Raw genomic sequence first — 22,709 nt, 5'->3', positions numbered from 1 at the left:
CAAGAGAGAGCAGAATGCAAGCACACCGAACCATGAAAATAATTTTTTTTCTTCCATTTTAGAAATACTAATCTTCCAGTTTAGTGAAGGGTGTGTGATCCAGCCAGCAGCATGTTGTATTTTTCAAGCACAATCTAAAATATAGTTCATATATATTTTCACATATTTATATGTAGCATTTTTTTCCTTATGAGATAAAAAGAATAAAACTGTCCTTGTTACAACTTTCCTTCAATTTGTTATAATTGTGAATGCATGTATACATATGCTCATATATGTACACACACATGCTCCTCTCATGCCTTTGGTGTTGGTTTGCTGTCTGCTTTGGATCCTGGGAGGCCATTTTCTGTATTGTCGTTCCCTGAAGAGCTCACAAGGCACTCTTTACTATAGGAAAGATGGGGAAACGGTACAATTAAAGAACAGTATACAGTCAAGGAACAGTATTCTAGCATGTGCCAAGTTGTTCTTGGTTTTGTAAGAAGTAAAATTTTCAAGAAAACATTCAATTTATGGACTGCAAATGTAATGTGGTGTGATCCTGAAGTTTTTAGACATGAATATTTGAATGTACACGTCAGGGGGAGTGCCATCGTGTCAACAAGCTTGCTTTCACTTGACAGGTGCTGCACGCATTAGTTTTCTACATCCATCAGAAGTTAAGCCCCAAATTGACACAGGCAATGAAAAAAATTCTACTTCAGTCATATTCATGTTCATTCATCAAAATGTCCACTGTTTTAAATAGCGATTTAAAAACTTTTAATATAGGAAGTCCTCGGCCATGCATAGACTATTATTAATCAGAAATTGAGTATACATCCTTGAGTGTATGTTAGGAAATGCAGTTTGAATTACAAACAGTCAGCAAGTACCGGAGAAGAGCTATAACACATTGATCAAATTTAGTTTTCTGTCACGCTCATGAAAAGTTATATTCAACTCGTTTAGTTTTGCCTTCATTCATTTTTGTTTTCAGTCGTGATAAAGCACGAGCCTTCAAACACATAATTTTTTTACAACATGTTTTTAAACATAATAGTTTAACTAATTTCTAATAACTACTTTTTTGTCTTTCTCATGGTGACAGTGCATAATATTTACTAGTTATTTTGCAAGATAGTTGTATTCAGATTAAAGTGTAATTTAAAGACTTAACTAGGATAACTAGGAAAGTTAAAATAATTAGTCAAGTTATTGATTAACTGGTTTGCTGTCTAGACAACAAAAAAAAAATACAGTAAATATTTCTCAAGTAGGCTAATAATACTGACCTTAAAATAGTTTTTTTTTTTTAATAAAACCTGAATTTATTCAAGACAAACTATAAGAAATAAGACATTATGACTTCAGAATAATTGTTTTTGATTTTTAGGAAATACTGAAAAGACTGGCGGGTAAAAAAAATTACTTCAACTGTATCTTTTAAACTTTACAGGTGCAAAAAACTGCCTCGATGTACTTGAATGTTAAAACTGTGTTCTAATACAATACAAAGTAATGCTGTGGTCACACTGCACTTTTCTCCCTATAGACTTCCATTTATACCAGGCATGTCCAAGCTCGGTCCTGGAGGGCCGGTGTCCTGCAAAGTTTAGTTCCAACCCCAATCAGACACACCTGGGCTAGCTAATCAAGCACTTACTAGGCTTTCTAGAAACATCCGTGCAGGTGTGTTGAGGCAAGTTGGAGCTAAAATCTGCAGGACACCGGCCCTCCAGGACCGAGTTTGGACACCTCTGATTTATACGCACTCGAATGCATCAGACCGGAAACGCAAGGTTATGCGGCAAGTTTCGCAGTTCGCTGCGTTGGACAGTTAAAGCTTGGTGAACTCTGACCGGCGAAAATGCATCACGATTGCGTTAGACCAATCGAGAATCAAAACATGACCTCTCTGGACAGAAATTTAAAACATTGACCAATCGCTCACTTTTTTTAAAGTCTAATCATCTTGTTTAATTCTGCCCCTTTTCGCAGCACCATACAACAGTATTTCCAACGCAATCTCACTGCAATTCTTAACTTTTTGATTTAGTGGCTAATTTGTATAAATTCGTATGATCTAATTTGTACAATTTAGTACGATTTGCTCATCCCCCAATGATGGTTGGGTTTAAGGGTGGGGTTAGGTGCTTTTTAAAATGATACAATTTCGTACGACTGAATTCTTGTGAATTAGCCACTAAACTGACAAAACGTAAAATACTACGTTTTCTCGTGAGATCAGGCTGGAATTTGAAAGCACAAACTCTAGTGTGACTGCGGCATTACTATTCAAAATAAATTAACATGGGAGATTACTTTGAGTTTATTTAATTAGCTTGCTAATGAAGACTGCAGAGTGTTGCAGGAAATATTACTTCGAATAATTGTTTAAGAAGTTTGTGATGTATGTTACAGTGTGCAGATGTAAGTTACAGTATTTAGATTTAATTTAGATATAATTATTATATATACAGTGAAGATGTTGCAATGATACTTTAATTAATTAAAGGTAACACATTCCATATGTAGGGAAAATGTTATATATCTTCCTTTCCCCTGGGGGGAGCTGTGTGTTGTGTTTGGAATGTGGGCTGTTGTTTGGTAAGGTAAGGATGGTTGGTAAGGTAAGGAGAGTTTATCCAGCTCTTCACAGAATCTGTTTAATTTTGTTAATAATATTATTATCTATGTTATTTTGAGAGATATGTTATGGTTAGGGCATTAACTAATGTAAAGATGTGCTTGTTTTTTTTGATAAATTGGCTTATTTTTTTTCGATAGTTTGGATGTTCCCATGTGGCAGAACATATTTGATGTTGTTTTAGGTTTAATTGTGCAGTTTGTTGGTTGGTTCTTTGTATTCTGAATATATTCAACATTTAGAATTGCCTATAAATCAGTGTTTAAGTTAGTTTGTGAACAGCTAGCTTAACAGTTATATACTGTAGTTGCAGCCACATTTACATTATTTATTTATCAGAATTTGTTACACATTGTAATCTATGAAGTTATTTTGTGATGTACTCAGTTGAGTTTCCTTGTGGGGAAAGTTGTTGCAGTGCCATTTCTCCCATGAGAGTGACAAATTGAAGAGAGAAAGTCCATTGAAAGCAAAGCTGCTCTGTTTGGCTCAACCTAGGTCTTGGTGTCCTCACATTTCATTCCATCATACATGCGCACAACCCAGAAACATTTTGGGGAGCACACCAAGGAAGAGGGTTACACATATTTAATTATTCAAGTTCTGTGTCTGAATACTGTACAACTTCTAAGAAAATCAGAAAAGCATGGTTTATTTTATTTGCATCTTTGTTATTTTGTATTTATCCATGCTTTTCCTTTGATTAGTATGTAGGATAATCCTAATCAACCTCAAATTATGAATTGTTTGCCCCCCCCAAAAAGCAATTAAATCATCTGGTGAAATTGCATTTATCGCAAAAAAATAATATTGCAATAAATGTTGCCCTACTACTTTTTTTGCCTGGAGTTGCCCCATGTGACATTTTGAATTGCCTCTTGACATAAAAAAAGAGTAAATTTCTCTGATACAAAACTAAAACTAGTTTAAATCCAGTCATTTTCAATAGAAACCTACAAAATCATGCAGATTGGTTTGAAAGTGAATGTGTGAGCTGTGCTTCAATGGAAAATTGACCATTTTTACCTGTTACCAAAAAAAATTGTGCCATTTTTATCTTTATGCACCACAAATAATAATATTAATTATTTATATATATATATATATATATATATATATATATATAATATATATATATATATATATATATATATATATATATATATATAAATATATATAAATATAAATAAATAAAAAGATTCTTAACAGCTAAACTTCCAAAATGATCCATCTGCAAGTGTTTAAATTCACTTGTTAAGTGTGACGTCACGTGAAGCTGCTTCCAGCTCCAAGCACTCTATCAAACTGTATGGGGAGACTCAACAAATGGTAATAATAAACATTTACAAAGCAATGTAATACTATCGAAAATCATGATCGCAATGTCCATCCCTAATATCCGATGACCAGAAAAAAATTAATTTTACAAATTTTAAAATATTGATGTCTGTGATCAAGAAACTGTTGTGTACTATACACCATGGTTTTATATAAAATTAACTTTAATGTGTGATTTGACTAAAAAGTGGTCATAAACAAATATTTTATCAATTTAAATGAGTAGCGGCTTGGACCCAGAAACAGTATTCATACGTCACCGATATGTCACAACTAACAAGCGGATAACTTAAGATTTGATGAATAAGGCAAAGGATACTGTTTATGGAATTGTTGTGCTCGGAGGAACCTGTTAGCCAAAAAGCCCTGTTATTGACATTTACTCAAAATGACAATGATATTTATTGACATTTGCTCTGGTCTCACATGGGGTTTTAACAGGAACAATGTCAAAGTCACCAGACATGCACCCTACTGAGTCGCTTCTGTTAGTGTGCAGCACACATGCCACTCTTTACTGAGACCAGAACTGAAGATGACTCTGCATATTTCTGGATTCTGATCTATCTGCATGCATGTCTATATGTATTTCTCCAGTTTTGTTTGTCTATCTATCTATCTATCTATCTATCTATCTATCTATCTATCTATCTATCTATCTATCTATCTATCTATCTATCTATCTATCTATCTATCTATCTATCTTTTTGTAGTCTGTCTGTAATCCGTATGTCTGTCTCCCTGTCATCTGTCATTTATCAGTCTGTGTTTTTGTCATCTATCTGTCTGACATATATCTGTTGTCTACAGCCTGTTATTCGTCTGTCTGTCTAATGTCTGTAGCCTGTTATCCGTATGTCGTTTGTCTGTCTTTCATCCATTTGTCTGTCTAATGTCTGTAGTCACCTGTCTTTCTATGGTCCATCTGCAGTGCTTCCCACCCATACACTTTAACTGGGTGGGCCATGCAGATATATTAACGGCCAACAAAGTATATTTAGTATATTATTATTATTATTATGAATTTGGTAGTATCTTTGAGAAGAACACAAAGACATACGAAGAAGACAGCCTTGTACTGATTGAGACTAACCCAGTTCATTAACTTAATGTGATCTCTTTTTTTTACCTGAATATGTCCTTTGTTTGGGACTTCTAATTTACAAAAATATCTTGGATAACTTTATGCATTAAATTTATTTTCCTCTCACCACCATAGGCACTGCCATATTCAGAGGCTTTGTGGCTCTTTAAAAGCTTTGATAAAAAAAGTTACCTTGTCTTACTCCTCCCATGTGGAAAGTAGTGTTTGATCTGTGTATTATACTCATTCGTAGAATATACACTTTCTATGTATGTGTAATTTAAAATACATTTTAACAAATAAAATAATGCTAAACGTCACTTTTTTTGTCACATGTAGATCGTTTATGTGCCATGTGTAAAAAGTTGTGTTTTAATTCCAGCTACCACAGCAAGTATTACCACTGGTCTGTTTGTCTGTATGTCCGTTGTCTATCAGTTCTCTTTCTTTGTTGTCTGTCTGTCATTTGGTTATCTGTCAGTATTTCGTCTGTCTGTCTGTCTGTCATTCATCTGTTGTCTTTTTTTTGTTTGCCTTAATCCTTCGTGGCATACTATAGATTCAACAAGGTACTGAAAAATTTCAAATTTTAGCCTCAGTTTCCTGTTCTTAGCTGACAGGAGTGGCACCCGGTGTGGTCTTCTGCTGCTGTAGCCCATCCACCTCAAGGTTTGAGGTGTTGTTCATGCAGAGATGCTCTTCTGCATACCTCGGTTGTAACGATGTGGTTATTTGAGTTACTGTTGCCTTTCTATCAGCTGGAACCTGTCTGGCCATTCTCCTCTGACCTCTGGCATCAACAAGGCTTTTAAGCCCACAGAACTGCCGCTCACTTGATATTTTTCTTTTTTGGACCATTCTCTGTAAACCCTAGAGATGGTTGGTGCGTGAAAATTCCACTAAATCAGCATTTTCTGAAATACTCAGACCACCAGGCACCAACAACCATGCCACGTTCAAGTCACTTAAATCACCTTTCTTCCCCAGTAGGATGCTTGGTTTGAACTGCAGCAGATCGTCCTGACCATGTGTACATGTCTAAATGCATTGAGTTGCCATGTGATTGGCTGATTAGAAATTTGAGTTAACGAGCAGTTGGACCAGGTGTACCTAATAAAGTAGCTGGTTAGTGTATTTCATGTGTCTAACAGACAATCAAATAGAAACCAAGGGCAAGTTATTTTTGGCAATTTTATCTTAATTAATGTCATAAATACAGCCATAAAAGACTGTAGCGTTTTGATAAACCTGACTTACTTCTTCTCCTGGACCCTGTTTAGAACAGCAATAACTACAGCTTTCACCACCATGATGAGGATGATGAGACCGATGACCCCACCGAGCACAGACACAATTATGAGGGTCAGTGTGTTGTCCACCACTCTCACTGCAAAGACAAACAGTGGTTTAACACCAAACACAACAAGAGCAAAACACTGTTGTTTAAAACACTGAAAAATGGAGAATGAAGACTTACACTCGTCTACCACATAAAGAGTGAATACTGCACTATGGTTGCGGTCCTTCTCTTTGGGGTTGCGGGCAAAGCAGATATATTCTCCCTGGTCCTCGAATGTGACATTATGCAGTAGGATGGAGATATTACTTTTCTTGCTGGTGCCCACAAACTCTACCCGCTCATGGTAGATTTTCACATTAGGCTCTATTCCTTCTGCTGGGATGACGGCTTCACACAGCTGAGGAGAAAGACCATAGTTCAGAGATCACCAAACTTGTTCCTGGAGGTCCAGTGTTGTGCAGATTTTAGCTCCAACCCTAATCAAACACACCTGAACAAGCTAATCAAGGTCTTACTATGTATACTTCAAACACCAAGGCAGGTGTGTTGAGGCAAGTTGGAGATAAACCCTGCAGGGCACCGGACCTCCAGGAACGAGATTGGTAACCCCTGCCATAGACAGTGTCATTACAGAGTTTTGGAGAAAGAGAGTTTAGATAACCTTTGTTTTTGTTCTTTGTTTAGTGGTAAAAGGCTTTTAAGTAAAAGGTAAAATGTCCTTTTATGGCTTCCAGTGTCTTTTGCAATGGACAAGAGTATAACCTAATTTTTCTTTGTACAGAAATTGCCTTTTGGCTGGGGTTTTTTACGTGTGTGTATAAATTTGCCATTTTTTGGTTATCAGTTATTTTGATTATAATTTTCTAGATCATAAGACTGTTAATAAAATAATACATGGGGTTTGTTCCCCATTTCTCAAAGAAAAGAAAATTTAAAGCATCTGTAGAGCACACATGGATTAGATAAACAGCAAATAAACTGATAAAACAAATAAACTGGCCTGTTCACACCAAGGACGATACCTATAAATATAACACATAATTCAAAACATCTTGAATGTAAACTAACAATAGAGTTCAGACAGCTATAACAACATGGATGCAGAGAAACTGTATCATTGCATACACTTTCAGAATATTTTTATTGTATTCTTCATAATAAATAATAAACAATAAAACTCCTTCAGGAAAAGAGGGTTATGACAGTAACTGAGGCTTTCCCTTTCAGGTCGGGAACTCCGTCATTATGTTGAAAACATTATGGGTTAATGCATAGAAAGTGACACAAATCTGTAGTGCGTTTGGTGAGGAACTTGCCAAGTGAATATCGTGAGCGCACTATATCATCAAAGGCACATCCTTCCAACGTCCCCCCCTTCACTAGAAGCTGGGATGACTAGAATTATCGAGGCGAGTTGTAAATGCTTAGAACCTAGTAGAATGCTAGGATTTTTTTGTAAACTACAGTACGTTGGGAAAGCGTCCAGACCCAAAGTGGGAGTGTAGTGCGGAGGCCACTATATACCCAAATGTGGAGACACTGTGACAAAAAGCAATATGGGCTAGCTCTAACCTAGGGGGAGCACTACATAAAAGCAAGATGGTTAGCTGGTAGGGAAGACATGGGTCCAGCCTAAAAGGGGGACTTAACCTTGGCTGACTGAATGTATGGCATCACAGAGCGGGAAGGCAACGATCTCCGAAATGCTGGTTGATCAAGCGTGCATACCAGACAATGGAATGGACCAAGTATCCAGCTCCCCTGCTGAGTCGGATGTTGGGGGCCTTGGAGGAACTCGCTAGGTTTCAGCACTTGGGCAACTTACTAGCAAAGTTGAATACGTGCACAAATCTCCGGGTTAAGGGAATAGCACAGCAAGCATTTTCAACACTGAGCCTGGCCTTCTCCCGATCTACTGGCACTGCCCAGCAATCAGGAGAAATCGGCTTCACCGATTCACTCAGATTATAAAATCTTGTGAGGTTTTAGGTGTTGCCCAGCCCACAGCTCTACAGATGTCTGATAGAGAGGCGCTGCATGCTAATGCCCAAGAGGAGGCAACACACATAGTTGAGTGTGCTCTCACTCACAGGGGAAATGGCATGAGTATGCGAGGACAATGGCATCCACTACCCAGTGAGCCAACCTCTGTTTAGATATGGCACTTCCTTTCTGCCAACCACCGTAACAGACAAAGAGCTGCTCAGAGGATCTGATGCTCTGAGTGTGGTCCACATAAAGATGCAGAGCGTGTACTAAACACAGCAAGGAAGCGGCTGGGTCTGCCAATTTCGCAGGCAGTGTTTGCAGGTTCACTACCTGGTCTACACTACCTCTCACTACACTTAAAGGAAGTGATAGGAATCTTTGGTTCATAGCTGAGCCTGTGTCTCAGGATAATATGAGAGTAACCTGGCCCGATTTTTAGGCGCAATTCGTTGAAAAAAATGCCTCTAGGTTCCCGACCCTCTTGATACTGAATTGTCTGGTTCAAATGGATCTCCCTGAGATCCACAGCGGACTACAGAGAGATCACAAAAGGGCATGAGAAGTGGACGGAATGGATTTAGCCGCCTCACAACTCTGAGGAATTAGATGATCTTATTATGCCTTCCCAACATGCCACCATGTACTGCGTGATAACATCGTAGGCAGTAGGTCACCTTCTGTGCTCCATCTATGGACCACACATGGAGGTTCCAGAGATCTGGACATGCGTGCCAGATGGTGCTCTGTTCCTGAGAAAGGAGGTCCTTCCTCAGGTCCTTCCCGCCGTTGCAAGGAGTTCTGAAAACCAGATTTGATTGGGCTACAGAGGTGCAACAAGCAAGACCTGCTCCTCGTCCTCCCTAACCTTGCACAGGGTCTGTACATGTAGGCTCACTGGGGGAACACATATTTGGGAACACATATTTGCGCAGGCCCCAGGGCCACCTGTGAACTAGTGCATCGGTGCTGAGGGGGACCTCGATCAGGGAATAATTCATTGACAATGAGAGGTCTGGGAGAAGCAAACAGGTCGACCTGGATTTCTCCATAGTGCTCCCAAATCAGCTGGACTACAACCGGGTGTACTCTCAATTCTCCTGGGAGCATGAGCTGCAATGAGTATGCGTCAGCTGCACACCATGTAAGCACCATATATAAACACCGTTCCTCTGTGAAGCATGCTGTCATGGAGATCGAGTTCAGCTCCATGCCAAGATAAGAGATGCTCTGCACAGGAGAGAGCTTGCTATTTTCTCGTTTGACCTAAAGCCCCAACCGGTTGAGGTGCCAAAGCACCTTGTCCCTGTGCACAATCAAATGATCCCAAGACTCAGCTAAAGTAAGCCAGTCATTAAGATAATTGAGAATGCAAATGAGAGCCGGAGAGGTGCCAGAGCACCCTCTGCAAGTTTGGTGAAAACCAGTGGAGAACGAAACAGCCCGAAGGGGAGGACTTTGATTGACAAAGATTGACTGCATTGATGTGCTATAACTGGGGTTAGTCTCATACCCCCTGGGCTCGAGGATCAGGCAGAGAAAGATGCTCTCCATACCTGTGTGAGTTCTTCATTGATTTCGGGGAAGAAGTAAAGAGGGGCCTGGAGGGTTTACCATGCTTCTTTCTGGCCCCCATGTAACACCCCTCTACTTGGTTTGGTAGCTGACTAGGAGGCAGTGACACCTCCGGCCCAACAGCTAAAGCAGCACGGGAAAGCACATCCATCATATTGGACTCCATGTCCTGGACCACAGGCACATCGGAGGGTGGGAGCGGATCCAGGCTTTCCACTGATAATGACAGCTCCCCCTTTGATGCTGCGATGGACATCTGGTCAGCGGTGTCATCAAGTGAGGGGAGCGATTAGCCTGGAGGATAATTCACCAGTCACACCTGAAGCTTGAGTAGAGTGCGCTAGGGAGGAGTGAGAGGTCTCTGGACCGCAATCGGTCGACGAATTAGCCCCCTTAGCGCTGCAGGAAGCAACAATGGTGGCTTGTGCTTTTGAAAACAATCTACAATCTTATCTACACAACAGCCACGCACTCGTGTTGAGGGCATGAGCTGTCTGTGAGAACTGCCTCTACATGCTGGAGCCCGTACATCTGGTGCCAGGGAACCATCACACCCAGAAACACGTGCTTGGTACAACATCTTGAAAAAGATGCATTCTCCGACTGTTGCTCTCTTAGGGAAACTGCCTCTTTTAGATTGCTTTTTATATGCAGTGAAATGCCAGGGGATGGGAGAAAGCCCAGCATGACTGCTGCTGAATGCATCTACACACTGGATGCAAACTGGAGATCTAGAAGGTCTCTGTAGCAGCATGTGTCACTCTGTTCAATGTGTTGTCTCTGAAGTGAAGTCTTACAGAGGCTCCTTCAGATGGTTCTTATATACTCAGTTTAATAATAAGTGGTTTCACCTGTAAAGGAGCTTTTCTGCCGATTCATAGGCATTCATTGGCCCTTTTTTTTTTTTGCAAATCGGTGATCTGGCAAGAACCCATAATGTTTTCAACATTATGTTCCCAACCCGGAAGGGAACTGGTTATACCATGAGTGAAATTACAAAAATTACAGGACAAATTACTAAGCCAGGCTAGCAAATGGTCTAAAACCTCAGATATCCAGTGTAAGTTTTATCTGGGTTACCCATTTCGAAAATGTTGGGGAAAATAATTTGTGTTGTTTTTATTCCACTTTATTGACTGTGATTGCTAAATTCCCCGTTTGGTTTGATTACACAAGCTGGATTCACTGGTCAGAAGCACCATAAACCTCATACTTAGCACATCTGCGGGTTACAAGGGCATAAATATAAACTATTGTGTGTATGTGTGTATATATATATATGTATATATATATGTGTGTGTGTGTATATATATATATATATATATATATATATATATATATATATATATATATATATATATATATATATAGATATATATATATATATAGATATAGATATAGATAAGCAGAATAGTAACATTTGCTGGTGTGGACACGCTTACAAGTGAGGATAAAAACAAAGCACTTCAAATCAGCAGAGAGTAGCATTAAATAAGGCATTGGACAATGAAACTGAAATGCTGGCCAATTTAGTATTGTAGGTTTCATGGCTAAATTTGACCACCCTGGTGGCCAATCTTGCACGTCTCGCTAGCACATCTGTAGCACATCAGTATCCAGGGTAATGTCAGCATACCACCAAGGACAAACATGAGTAACTGTAGATGCAAGATAAGCTGTCAGAAAGGGATTTCCGGGTGCTAATGAGCATTGTATCCAAAAAGCATATAAACTGCCCAACTTACTGTAGAATTAGATGTGCAACTCAAGTCTCTGGTTTCCACAAAAATTGTTTCTTTGGGACCTCCACAGATTCAATATACAACCCTAAATCAGAAATGTTGGGACAGTATAGAATATGCAAATAAAAAGAAAGCAGTGATTTCTAATTTTACTTTGGCTTGTATTTTATTGCAGACAATACAACAAATATTATTTAATAGTTTCCTTGTAATTTTTATTGTTTGTTTTGCAATTTTGGATCTTTACAACAGTAAAGCATTTAACCGTTTTTAATACTGCCATTCCTTTTTACAACACTTAAATGACCTTTAGGGACTGAAAACAACATGTGATGAAGTGTTTCAGATGTAATTTTGTCCCATTCTTTCAACAAACAAGGTGGACAACAGTACAGGATCTTTGTAGTTGCATTTTGCACTTTAAAATGTGCCACACATTCTCTGTTGGAGACAGGTCAGGACTGCAGGCAGGCCCGTCAAGTACCTGTATCCTCTTCCTCCATACCTAGGACTTTGTGATGTGTGCAGAATGTGGTTTTGCATTGTCTTGTTGAAATGTCCTTGGGCGTCATTGGAAAAGAAGGCAGCATATTGTGCTTCAAAATCTCTGTCTACTTTTCAGCATTAATGGTGCTATTACCTTTGCCAAGTTACCTTTGCCAAGGGCAGTGACAGAACGCCATTCCATGACAGACCCTGGCTTGTTGCTGGTAACAGCCTGGATGATCTTTTTCTTCTTTGGTCCAGAGCACATCCATTTTTAAAATATCTGAAATACTGATTCATCTAACCACAGTACATGTTTCCACTGAGCGATAATCTATTTAAGATGCCTCCAAGCTCAGTCGAAAGCGCTTTTGGACACTGTTAACATAAGACTTTCTTTTGGCACTGTACAGTTTTAACTGCCATTTGTGGATGTAACTACATACTGTGGTACTTGACAAAGATTTGCCAAAGTTGTCCTGAGCCAATGTAGTGATATTGCTTATAGATGAATGACAATTCTTGATGCAGTGCAGCCTGAGGAATCAGAGATCACGGTAGTTCAGCTTAGGCTTGCGCCCTTGTTCTTTACGCACTGAAATTCCTCCAGATTTCTTGCACCTTTCAAATATGTCATACGTAGGGATGGCTGACGTGAAACTGACGTTTCGACACAGTGTCGAGATCCCGAATCGCAAGTGTTTCGAAACATCCAGGTCACATGACTAAAATGTTTCGAAACACCTGGTCACGTGACTAAAGCGATTCAAGGCATTGATAAGTTCAGAAGCATTTCTAGACCTGGAGAATCTGCATTTGACTGACAGGGTCAGATATAAGTTTCTGTCTCATATAGCCCAGTGAACCGTGAGTGTGCATGTTGTTACAGGCTTCAAATGACGTTTGGGTTCGAATCCCGATTTGTACAAATATACCAAAATCATGATTTTATGTATTTTATCATGTTACTGTTTATGGTGTAGTCTAAATAGGATACAGCTGCAGATACGCCATCAATTTAGCATCATTTTTGTAACTGTAAAAAATTCTATTAATAAAAACTGTATTAAAAATTTATATTTTTACTGTTCTGTGATGGTTGAGTTTAGGGTTTGGGTAGACATTAATAAAATACAATAAATGGGAAATTTAATGAATAATATAAATAATTATTGTTAACTTCTGTCCACAACTGTATCTGATCTAGCAACAGCCCTGTTTTTATTCGGATGTCAGACCAATGTTGAAACAAAACGATACACGAACAAAGCATCTCAAACTGATATTAAAGCATTTCAAAATAGCTGTAAACTTCAGATTTAATGGAAACAGCAGTTTCAAGTGCAATGCGAAACATATAACAGAGTATTCTCTAAGTCCAACTACACTGTCTTTCTCACATCAGGGAGGTGTAAAGAAGCATACCACCCAGACTGTTGCATGCCCAGAGTGAAGCATACGGGTGGATCAGTGATGGTTTGGGCTGCAATATTATGGCATTGCCTCGGCCTAATACTTGTGTTGGATGGGTGAGTCACTGCCAAAGACTACTAAACCATTCTGAAGAATCATGTGCATCTAATTGTTCAAACAATGTGTCCTGAAGATGGTGCCGTGTATCAGGATGATAATGCACCAATACAGACTTCAAGACTAGTGACAAAGTGGTTTGATGAACATGAAAGTGAAGTTGAATATATCCCATGGCCTGCACAATCACCAGATCTAAATATTATTTAGCCACTTTAAGAGGTTTTGAAGCAGCAAGCCAGGAAACATTTTCCTCCACCAGCTAAAAATCCCTCTGGCCATTGTGCAGGGTTTGTATCTGGCATTCCCAAGATAAATTGATACTGTATTATTAGCAAAAGGAGGCCCTACACTATACAAATTAAATATTGTGGTGTAAAACCAGGCGTATAAGTTTCATTGTCCAACCCTGTGGATGTCAAGATAAGTCTAAGTTACTAAATATGAGTCTATTTTTTTTTATAGAAGTTATACAAGTTATAAACAAACTCCAAATTTATAATGGCCTGATTTTGTTTTCAATTTTTACACCAACTTGTTTTTCAGTTTCGTCTGATGTATATCAAGGCCTATTATCCACATCTTTAGTTTACATGAGCTGTATGAAATATTGTGCATGAGGTGTATGTGTGTGAATGTCTCACCTTAATTAGTGTCCCATTGTCCTTGAACTGCCAGCTGAAGTAAAGGTTTTTAATGCCGATGCAGCTGGCGTAAGTGCAAGGTAACAACACTGAACTTCCATTCATCACTTCTATGAAATGGACCTTCCCCGTGCTCACCTCCAGTGCCTGCGAGTACCAGACTCCTGAGAGAAATAAAGGACAGATGAGAAACCGTTATCAAGCTGGAAAAGACTATTCATAACAGGATCAACAACAACCAGTGATTGATCTGAAGGTACATCAGAATGTATTGTAGTTTGTCTCTGGATATTTTTGTGTTTCTTGTTTAACATCTGAGTCATTTGTTCTGAGTCTGACAGAGAGTTGTTTTCTGACCCCAGCTCTGGTATCCCTAGCATGTGTCTGAAAGCCATTATGCCAAAGCCTGTATATAAAAGCTTCCATCTAAGTGTTGCATTTCACAGTACATCCGATCATGTCTGTTGGAAACATGAGAATGATGTTTTGTGTGAATTCTATAAGACTGGACCATCACTAGTGAATCTGATATTTGGATGAAGCTATCAGAACACAAAAGCCTTTACTATATATATATATATATATATATATATATATATATATATATATATATATATATATATATATATATATATATATATATATTCTTGTTGGCTTAGTCCCTTTATTAATCCAGGGTCGCCACGGATATTTAAAAAAAAAAAAAATAAAAAAAAAAAAATAAAAAAAAAATATATATATATATATATATATATATATATATATATATATATATATATATATATATATATATATTTAATTTAATTATTTAATTTTTTTTACAATGAAGGCCATGAATGAGTTTTGCATCTGAAAATGTATGCCCTAAAAAGGAATAATACGTATGCATAAGTTTTAAGTCAGTGTCAAAGAGTCAGATGAAGCAAGTTCAGACAAAATAATCTTGTATATCAGTATAGCTGACACTGGTGGTTAAGATCCAGGGTTAAGGAAGATAACAGCCTCTTTACCAAGGTCATAATCCTGCCTTCCATCTGCCACTTTCTGGCTATTGATCCATTATAGATGGACGAGCAGCACTTATAGTGCACTTATTCATCAATAAGGCTACTTTAAACTCAGAGAGTTCATTTCTGAGCCTGTCACTATCACATTGACATACAGCCATGCTGTACTCATAACTGATGCACAAAAGATGCTGGCAAAGAAAAAGCTGACATGATACTTGTTCTGCATTTGAAAAGGTTTGCTTTATTGTTCTTGGTCACCTAATGTCTTCTAATAGGACTACAACACAAATATTTGAACTTGTTTAAACAAATGTTTGTTGTTATGTGCAGAAAACACTAAAGCATTAAGGCCCGTGCACACCAAGACATTTTTTGCTCACGTTTTCCGTCAACGTTTAACGCCTCATGACTAAATAAAGGGCGTCAATGTGATCGTGCACACCAACACGCAAAATGGCAGGCGCAAAAGCCTCAATTTTAAAAAAATGCCTCATGCTCGGTTTTTTTTTTTTTTTTGACACGCTGTGACAACCTTCTCCACCAATCAGATCGGCACTTTTGGTCACGTGCACAGAGCTGCTGAAGTTACAGTAAACAGCACTTGGAGGTGCTCAAGCACAAAACCCAAAAGATGCCCAGAGGCGATATGAACGTGGAGCTGCTTATTGCTCTGGTAAACAATAATCATTTCTTTATCGCTGGAGCTGCTACTTGAACCATCCATGCAAGTTCAAGTCACCAGTAACTTTAACAACAAGCATGTCAACTTTCTCTCTTCCTCTTCTGTGTTATAAGTGGGGTGTCAGAAGCTTAAAGTTGTGTAGCGCCATCTAACGTCAAGGAGTGATTTTGCATACTCTTCTGCTTGACGCCAGTGAAAATCGCTTGGGTTTGAATCCGGAAAAACGTCTCATAAAATGCTAAGGATAAATGCAAATGAAAAGCGGTGTGTAGGAGCCTTTAGTATTTTGAGGTCAATGTACTATTGGCCCTTACAGTATGTTTGTAATGTCATGAAGCTGCATAAGAATGATAAATGAGTACCCCGATTTATACAAAGTTCTACTAAAATGTCTGACAAAGCTTGGCCTCAAACATAAATTCTTTTTAGAAGCTTACTTGATTGAAAATTGAAGGCTTTGAAGATGAAGACAGGAACCCCAGAATGAATGACTAAATGGAGCAAATGAATGCATTAACCTAAACATTCCTAACATGTTTCCTAAGATGATGTTTGCCACATTTTGGCACGTCTGGTAACTCGTTCCTAGCATGTTCTAGCAATTTTCATATACTTTTGTGTTTATTTTTAGCATGTTTATTATGTTGCTAGTGTTTTTTTTAGTCATGTTGTTAGCTCTTTGGGTAAAACATATTTGAACATTGCTGATAGGTACTACACAAGAAGGCTTTTAGCATGTTTGCTAACATATTCATAGCAAGTTTTAACATATTGGTGGATTTTTTAGCATGCTTATTATCTTGTTGCTACCATGCTTTAGCAATTCTACCATTGCTATCATTTAACATTGCTGCATTCTACCAATAGGCTTTTGACAGTTTAACGCATTGTTAGCATCATTTAAGATATTGATCAACTGTTTCTATTCTCACGTTGTCAGCATATTTCAGCATATTTTATATTGTTTTACCATGTTACTAAAATGATCCTAACATGTTTGTCATGTTTTACCAAATTTGCTAATGTTGACCACAGTAAGCTGGTTTTAACTTGTTGATAACATTTCTAGTATGTTAATTTTGTTTCCTGCTTGTTTTAGCAATTTGCTAGCATGCTTCTAACATGTTTGGTTTGTTAATTATGTTTTCACAGTGCTGATATTTGCTAAAAGGCTGAACACATTTTTATGTAGTTTACTTCATTCATAGCATATTTCAACACATAATTAACAGGTTTTAAGATGTTCACACATTGAAAGTCTATTAGCCTGTATAAGGATGCTTCTAAAGTTTTCCACAATACTAATGACATTAAGATGAGTTTTGTCAATCCAATAGCAAGCAAAATGCACATTATATAATCATTTAAAACATGTTAACTGTCATGTTAATATGGAAATTGTGTCATATATTTTATCATCTTGCTAGCATGTTGATGTTTTTTTACATTGCTAGCATGTTTAAACATGTTTTTTGGATGTTTCTTGTTTAATGTGGTATTGAACACGTCTATCACATTATTGGCATGTTGATCAAGCAAAATAATGGTGTAAACGTGTATTAAAACAGCTCACACAAAATATATCTCACTAGAATTTCCAAATTGCTCAAACAACTGTGGAAACATGGCATTTTGTTGAGCTAACATGAATGCAGTAAAATCAAATACATTTTAGGGATTATTACAAAGCAGTAGTCATGGCAAGAAAGTTTTTGCAAGCGTTCAGTCATAAGGACAAAAAGAAATAATGCATGTCTGTTCCTCTGCAATCCAGCAAATCATTTTATTGCTTTACATCACTCGGTTATAGAAAAGAGTTAATGATTTGACAGCTCAGTGGTTTTGGTAATTAACGTAACCACAGCATTCGGGAAACAAGTGCTGAACAAGATCTCTCAATGCACACCTTCAGCAGTGTGGATTAGCCTGTGACTGCACACATGTACACCTCAGCAAATCTCAATAATGGTCATTATTGCTAAAAAAAAAAAATAAGGAAAATTATTAAAAGTCAGCCTAAATTATTACAGTGTTCTTTGCATATTTAATTTATTTAATAATGTTAGCATTAGATGCCTCAAAGAACGAAATGGTGACTAAATTTGCGGATTACTTGTGTGTGTCCATCATACGGCTTATATACATCTACAAGCTGTTTTAATTAAACTCTAACCTTCATCCCTGTGGTCTCAGTTCCATTTAATCATTCTCACTGCCTTTGTGTTTGGATAAATTCCTCAACCTAATTATGAAATCCAGCAATGTTTTCATTCAGTCGATGTGGAATTTAATTAAATCCCAATTTCAATTTAGGAATACCTAAACCTCATCTCTGTTTTGTTGACCAGTAACTTCTTGGTGGCCTGTGTTATTTATTGTCTTTGTCTGCTGTTGGCCACAGCTGTCCTTGGGACTCTGTTTTATTTATAGCGTGGATCGAGGCACCCTGTATATTCACTTGGCCCCTTTAACATGGGTGACATGCCATTGTGTCTGCCATGATGGTGTTATCAACACTAGAGAGTTCATGGTCACTGTTAATAGTTATAAAAAAATCTTGAAGGATCTGCAGTACATTAACGTAGACCTTAATTGATTAAAATGATATGTTTATAATTTTGACAGCATGTTTCATCATTGTATTAGGATCTAACATGTTTTACACAGTGCTAACATTTATTATACAAAAACTCTCCTAGCTGTTTCATGTTTTCAGCATGTTTGCGAGCATATTCATTATGTTGATGGAATATTTTAGAATGTTCATTATTATTGTATTACCAGAATTTCTTAGCATTTTTGCTACCATATGCTTCTGTCAGGCTTTACAGATTGCTGCAATATTTATAGTTGTCTACATTTTGGCATGTTTGCTAACTTGTTTTAGTAGGTTTTACATTGATAATGTTTCCAGCATGTTTGTCAGCATGTTGCTAGCATCATTATAACATATATTTTGCACGTTGCTAGCATCATTATAACATATATTTTGCACATTGCTAGCATGTTCTAATGTTTAACATGTCTTTTTTGATACTACTAAAAGGATCCTAACATGTTTGCCATGTTTTCTTAAATGTATGTAGCAAAGTTTAACACCGCTAGCAGGTTTTAGCATGCTGATAAAATGTTTATAATATGTTTATCATGTTACCTGCTTGTTTTGGCATTTTGCTAGCATGCTTCTAGAATTGTACATGTTAATCACATTACTGACAATTGGGTCCAATCCCAATTCTATTTTTTTTACCCCTACCCCATCCCCTTGGCCCTTGAAACATTGTTAAGGGGAAGGGCTTCAAATTTACCCCTAAGAAATGGGACAGCACTACAAAACCCGCACACATCATCATATGTCATCGCAAACTTACATGAGATCACAGAAGGCAATGATATCATGTTATCATAACGGTATAATGTGACAAACTCATGACTGTACTGTTCATTTATACTGTGGCTACTGTATATTCATCTATTTAAAAACAAGAAGAAAAAAACATTAAGGTTATACCAGACACTGTAAAAAATTAATCTTTAGCCACTAGGCTTTTCTGACAGGGTATTCAAGTGTCACATGTGAAAGTATGTTGTGAGACTTTTATGGATTATAGATAGCGAAGTTTAGCAGGGTTTATTGTTTTTTTTTATTTGTTTGTTTTGTTTTTTTAAAGCATGACTGTAAAACATGAATGCCGTTATGATTGTATTAAAACAAATGCTTGTTTTTTTTTTTTTTAAATGGCAAAAATACTTAAATTTGTGCATCTCCTGACTCGTGTATGTAGCCATGTTGCTGTTGTAGCTGGTGTAATCTGTGAAAATTTTTGACCCCTTGGTTTATAGTGTGGTCCTAGAAAATCTCTGTTTCAAGGGCTATCTAACCCTTCCCCTAAGCTCTACGCCTTCAAGCTCAAGAGAATTAGAGAATTGATTGTTTCAGAAAGTTTGCTAATTTGTTATATAAAACAAAAACAATCTTGGAGGATCATTAACTTATGCAGTAGATTAAATTACTGAATTACCTGAATATGAATTCAAGGTAGATTTCGAGGTTCCTCTTTAGTAATTTTTGCAGTATCCGACAGGAGTAAAATAATCTCTTTTTTTAATCCCCGTAACTACCAGGTTGACATTTTGTCCATAGGATATCATAAAAAATGTATGTGGTTTCAGAACCACAATATTACCAAAGAAACTGGTTAGAAAAGTGCAAGTTAAAGAGATAAACCAATTTAATGAGTTACATGCTGGATAGTCTGAAGTACTGAATAAAGAAAAACCTAAATGGGATAGATAAAAAGAACATTGATTGCAAGTATCAGACACTTGTCCGTTATATCATTAATGATGAGCATATTGTTTTTATTTTATTTCTTTTTTCCCTTTTCTATAAATATTTACATGCATCCTAATTATTCTTGGAAATATCAGATATTCAGATTTTCGAATATGTGTATTTTGTCATTTAAACTGCTTAATAGTGATAATATTATATGATCTATGACAGGTTATAGGAACTATTCATCTGAGTGATTAGAGCTGCTGGATTTACAACATGTTTATTCATCAACATCTCCTAGAATACATAAAAGTAAGTGGTTGTAAATAAGAGAGTAAATGCTCTAATAACCTGAACAGTGTGTATCTGATGTGAATAATGTATGTCATCTGATTATGTTTAAGAATAAATATTCTTGTCATCTCAGTAGAGATCAGCTTTTTCAAAACATTTTAGGCTTTGCTTGTACTTTAAATGTATTTAGTATTTAAATACTATTAGTATTTACATGTCTAATACTAAAATGAATCTTATTTGTTTTCAAACACTGATAAATTGTGGTTTATTACAAGTGGTGTGCATGTCTACAGCATGAGCCATTCAGGGAAAGCAGATGTAAATTTAGCAGCTGATCACAAATATTTAAAACTGAGCAGTTTCACCAGAGTTCATTTTAACTGAACCAAACGTTTCAAATGTGAACACAATATGATTCAAAAAGTCCAGTTTCACCAAATATAAGTCTGTCAATCTGCTTCTCCCAGATTATGCTGAATAAAAATGATAACATCAAAGCATTAACAAAAATATATGCACATTGATGACTAGAAATGTTGCTTTTATAAAATAAATGGGGTGAATTTCCATTTTGTGACAACTCTGACCTTTACCTTGTCCCCAAAGGTCGTTTAAACAGCTCTGTACTCATAATTCCTTGCCTCCGAACTCTTAAACTCACATTAAAAAAGAGCACTTGTCAGCCAGATCTATGAGCACTCATTCAAAGCTTAATTCCCAAGAGACCATGTTCACCTGGGTGGAAAATAGGACCGATGGGAATGTAAGCATTATTTTGAAGAGTTCACTTTTACTGTTTTTCCCTCCGACAGGGCGTGATGGCAGAAAGAGGAAAACGGCTTAGATGCTCAGATGTCCCATAGAGACCTGTATGTGCTGCGGTGTCAGTCAAGGTTGGTGCAAACACACAGTAAACAATAAGGTAAATGGTTAGTTTGATGAGTTTGATATTTAGATGTCTATGTCAAAATGTTGCCATGTCAAAAAAAAGGAAGTTCCTGCAGACCTTTATTTCAGTATGATGAAGTATTTCCAACTAAAACAGAAGACTTCATAGGGGCAGGGTTTTATTTTTTTGATCCTCCTTCAAATTTTCACTCGCAGGACACTGACAGTTGGAAGGGCATGACTAAGCATAATAAGTTCACAGTGCACAATTTTTTAAAGTTTTCAGATCACTACTGTTTTCACATTGCACTACTTTGAATTGAATTGAACTGAATGATTACATATCTAGAATTATTCTTAGATGCCATTTCCAATTCAGGGAATTCAGACATCCTTACTCAGAAATCTATAAAAAAAAAAAGTACTTAGCATTTAAAAAGAGCATAAAATGGTAACTGGTCATTTCATAATAGCAAATCTTTACGTGCGTATAGCAAGGACTACACCACTGGTGTGGGGGAAACCGGAGCACCCGGAGGAAACCCACGCGAACGCAGGGAGAACATACAAACTCCACACAGAAACGCCAACTGACCCAGCCGAGGCTTGAACCAGGTGACAGCACTATCCACTGCGTTGCCTATATATATCTATATATCTATATATATATCTATATATATATATATATATATATATATATATATATATATATATATATATATATATATATATATATATACACACACATACACACACACACACACACACACACACAGTTGAAGTCAGAATTATTAGCCCCCCTTTGAATTTTTTTTCCTTTTTTAAATATTTCCCAAATAATGTTTAACAAAGCAAGGAAATATTCACAGTATATCCGATAATGTTTTTTTCTTCTGGAGAAAGTCTTGTTTAATTTCGCCTAGAATATAAACAGTTCTTAATTTATCAAACACCATTTTAAGGTCAAAATTAATAGCCCCTTTAAGCTATATATTTTTTTCGATTGTCTACAGAACAAACCATCGTTATACTGTACAATAACTTGCCTAATTACCCTAATCTGCCTAGTTAACCTAATTAACCAAGTTAAGCCTTTAAATGTCACTTTAAGCTGTATAGAAGTGTCTTAAAAATATCTAGTAAAATATTATTTACTGTCATCATGGCAAAGATGAAATAAATCAGGTATTAGAAATAAGTTATTAAAACTATTATGTTTAGAAATGTGCTGAAAAA

At 37.0% G+C, this 22,709-nt stretch overlaps 1 protein-coding gene across 1 annotated transcript in view; it reads right to left on the bottom strand.

The window, feature by feature from the left end:
- Window positions 1-222: 222 nt before the first annotated feature.
- LOC130241862 (sodium channel subunit beta-4-like) overlaps window positions 223-22,709 on the bottom strand; it is a 37,468-nt gene continuing 14,981 nt past the window's right edge. Inside the window, exons 2-5 of the mRNA XM_056473827.1 lie at window positions 14,318-14,481; window positions 6,532-6,751; window positions 6,312-6,441; window positions 223-390 (exon numbers count right to left, since the gene is read on the bottom strand). Coding sequence (XP_056329802.1) covers window positions 297-390; window positions 6,312-6,441; window positions 6,532-6,751; window positions 14,318-14,481 — 608 coding nt within the window. The 3' untranslated portion in view covers window positions 223-296. The remainder of the gene's footprint in view (window positions 391-6,311; window positions 6,442-6,531; window positions 6,752-14,317; window positions 14,482-22,709) is intronic.

Source organism: Danio aesculapii, chromosome 15 (assembly GCF_903798145.1).
Source record: "Danio aesculapii chromosome 15, fDanAes4.1, whole genome shotgun sequence".
Taxonomy (NCBI): Eukaryota; Metazoa; Chordata; class Actinopteri; order Cypriniformes; family Danionidae; genus Danio; species Danio aesculapii.
The sequence above is the reverse complement of the archived record's forward strand: the minus strand, read 5'-3'. Positions and strand labels throughout refer to the sequence as shown.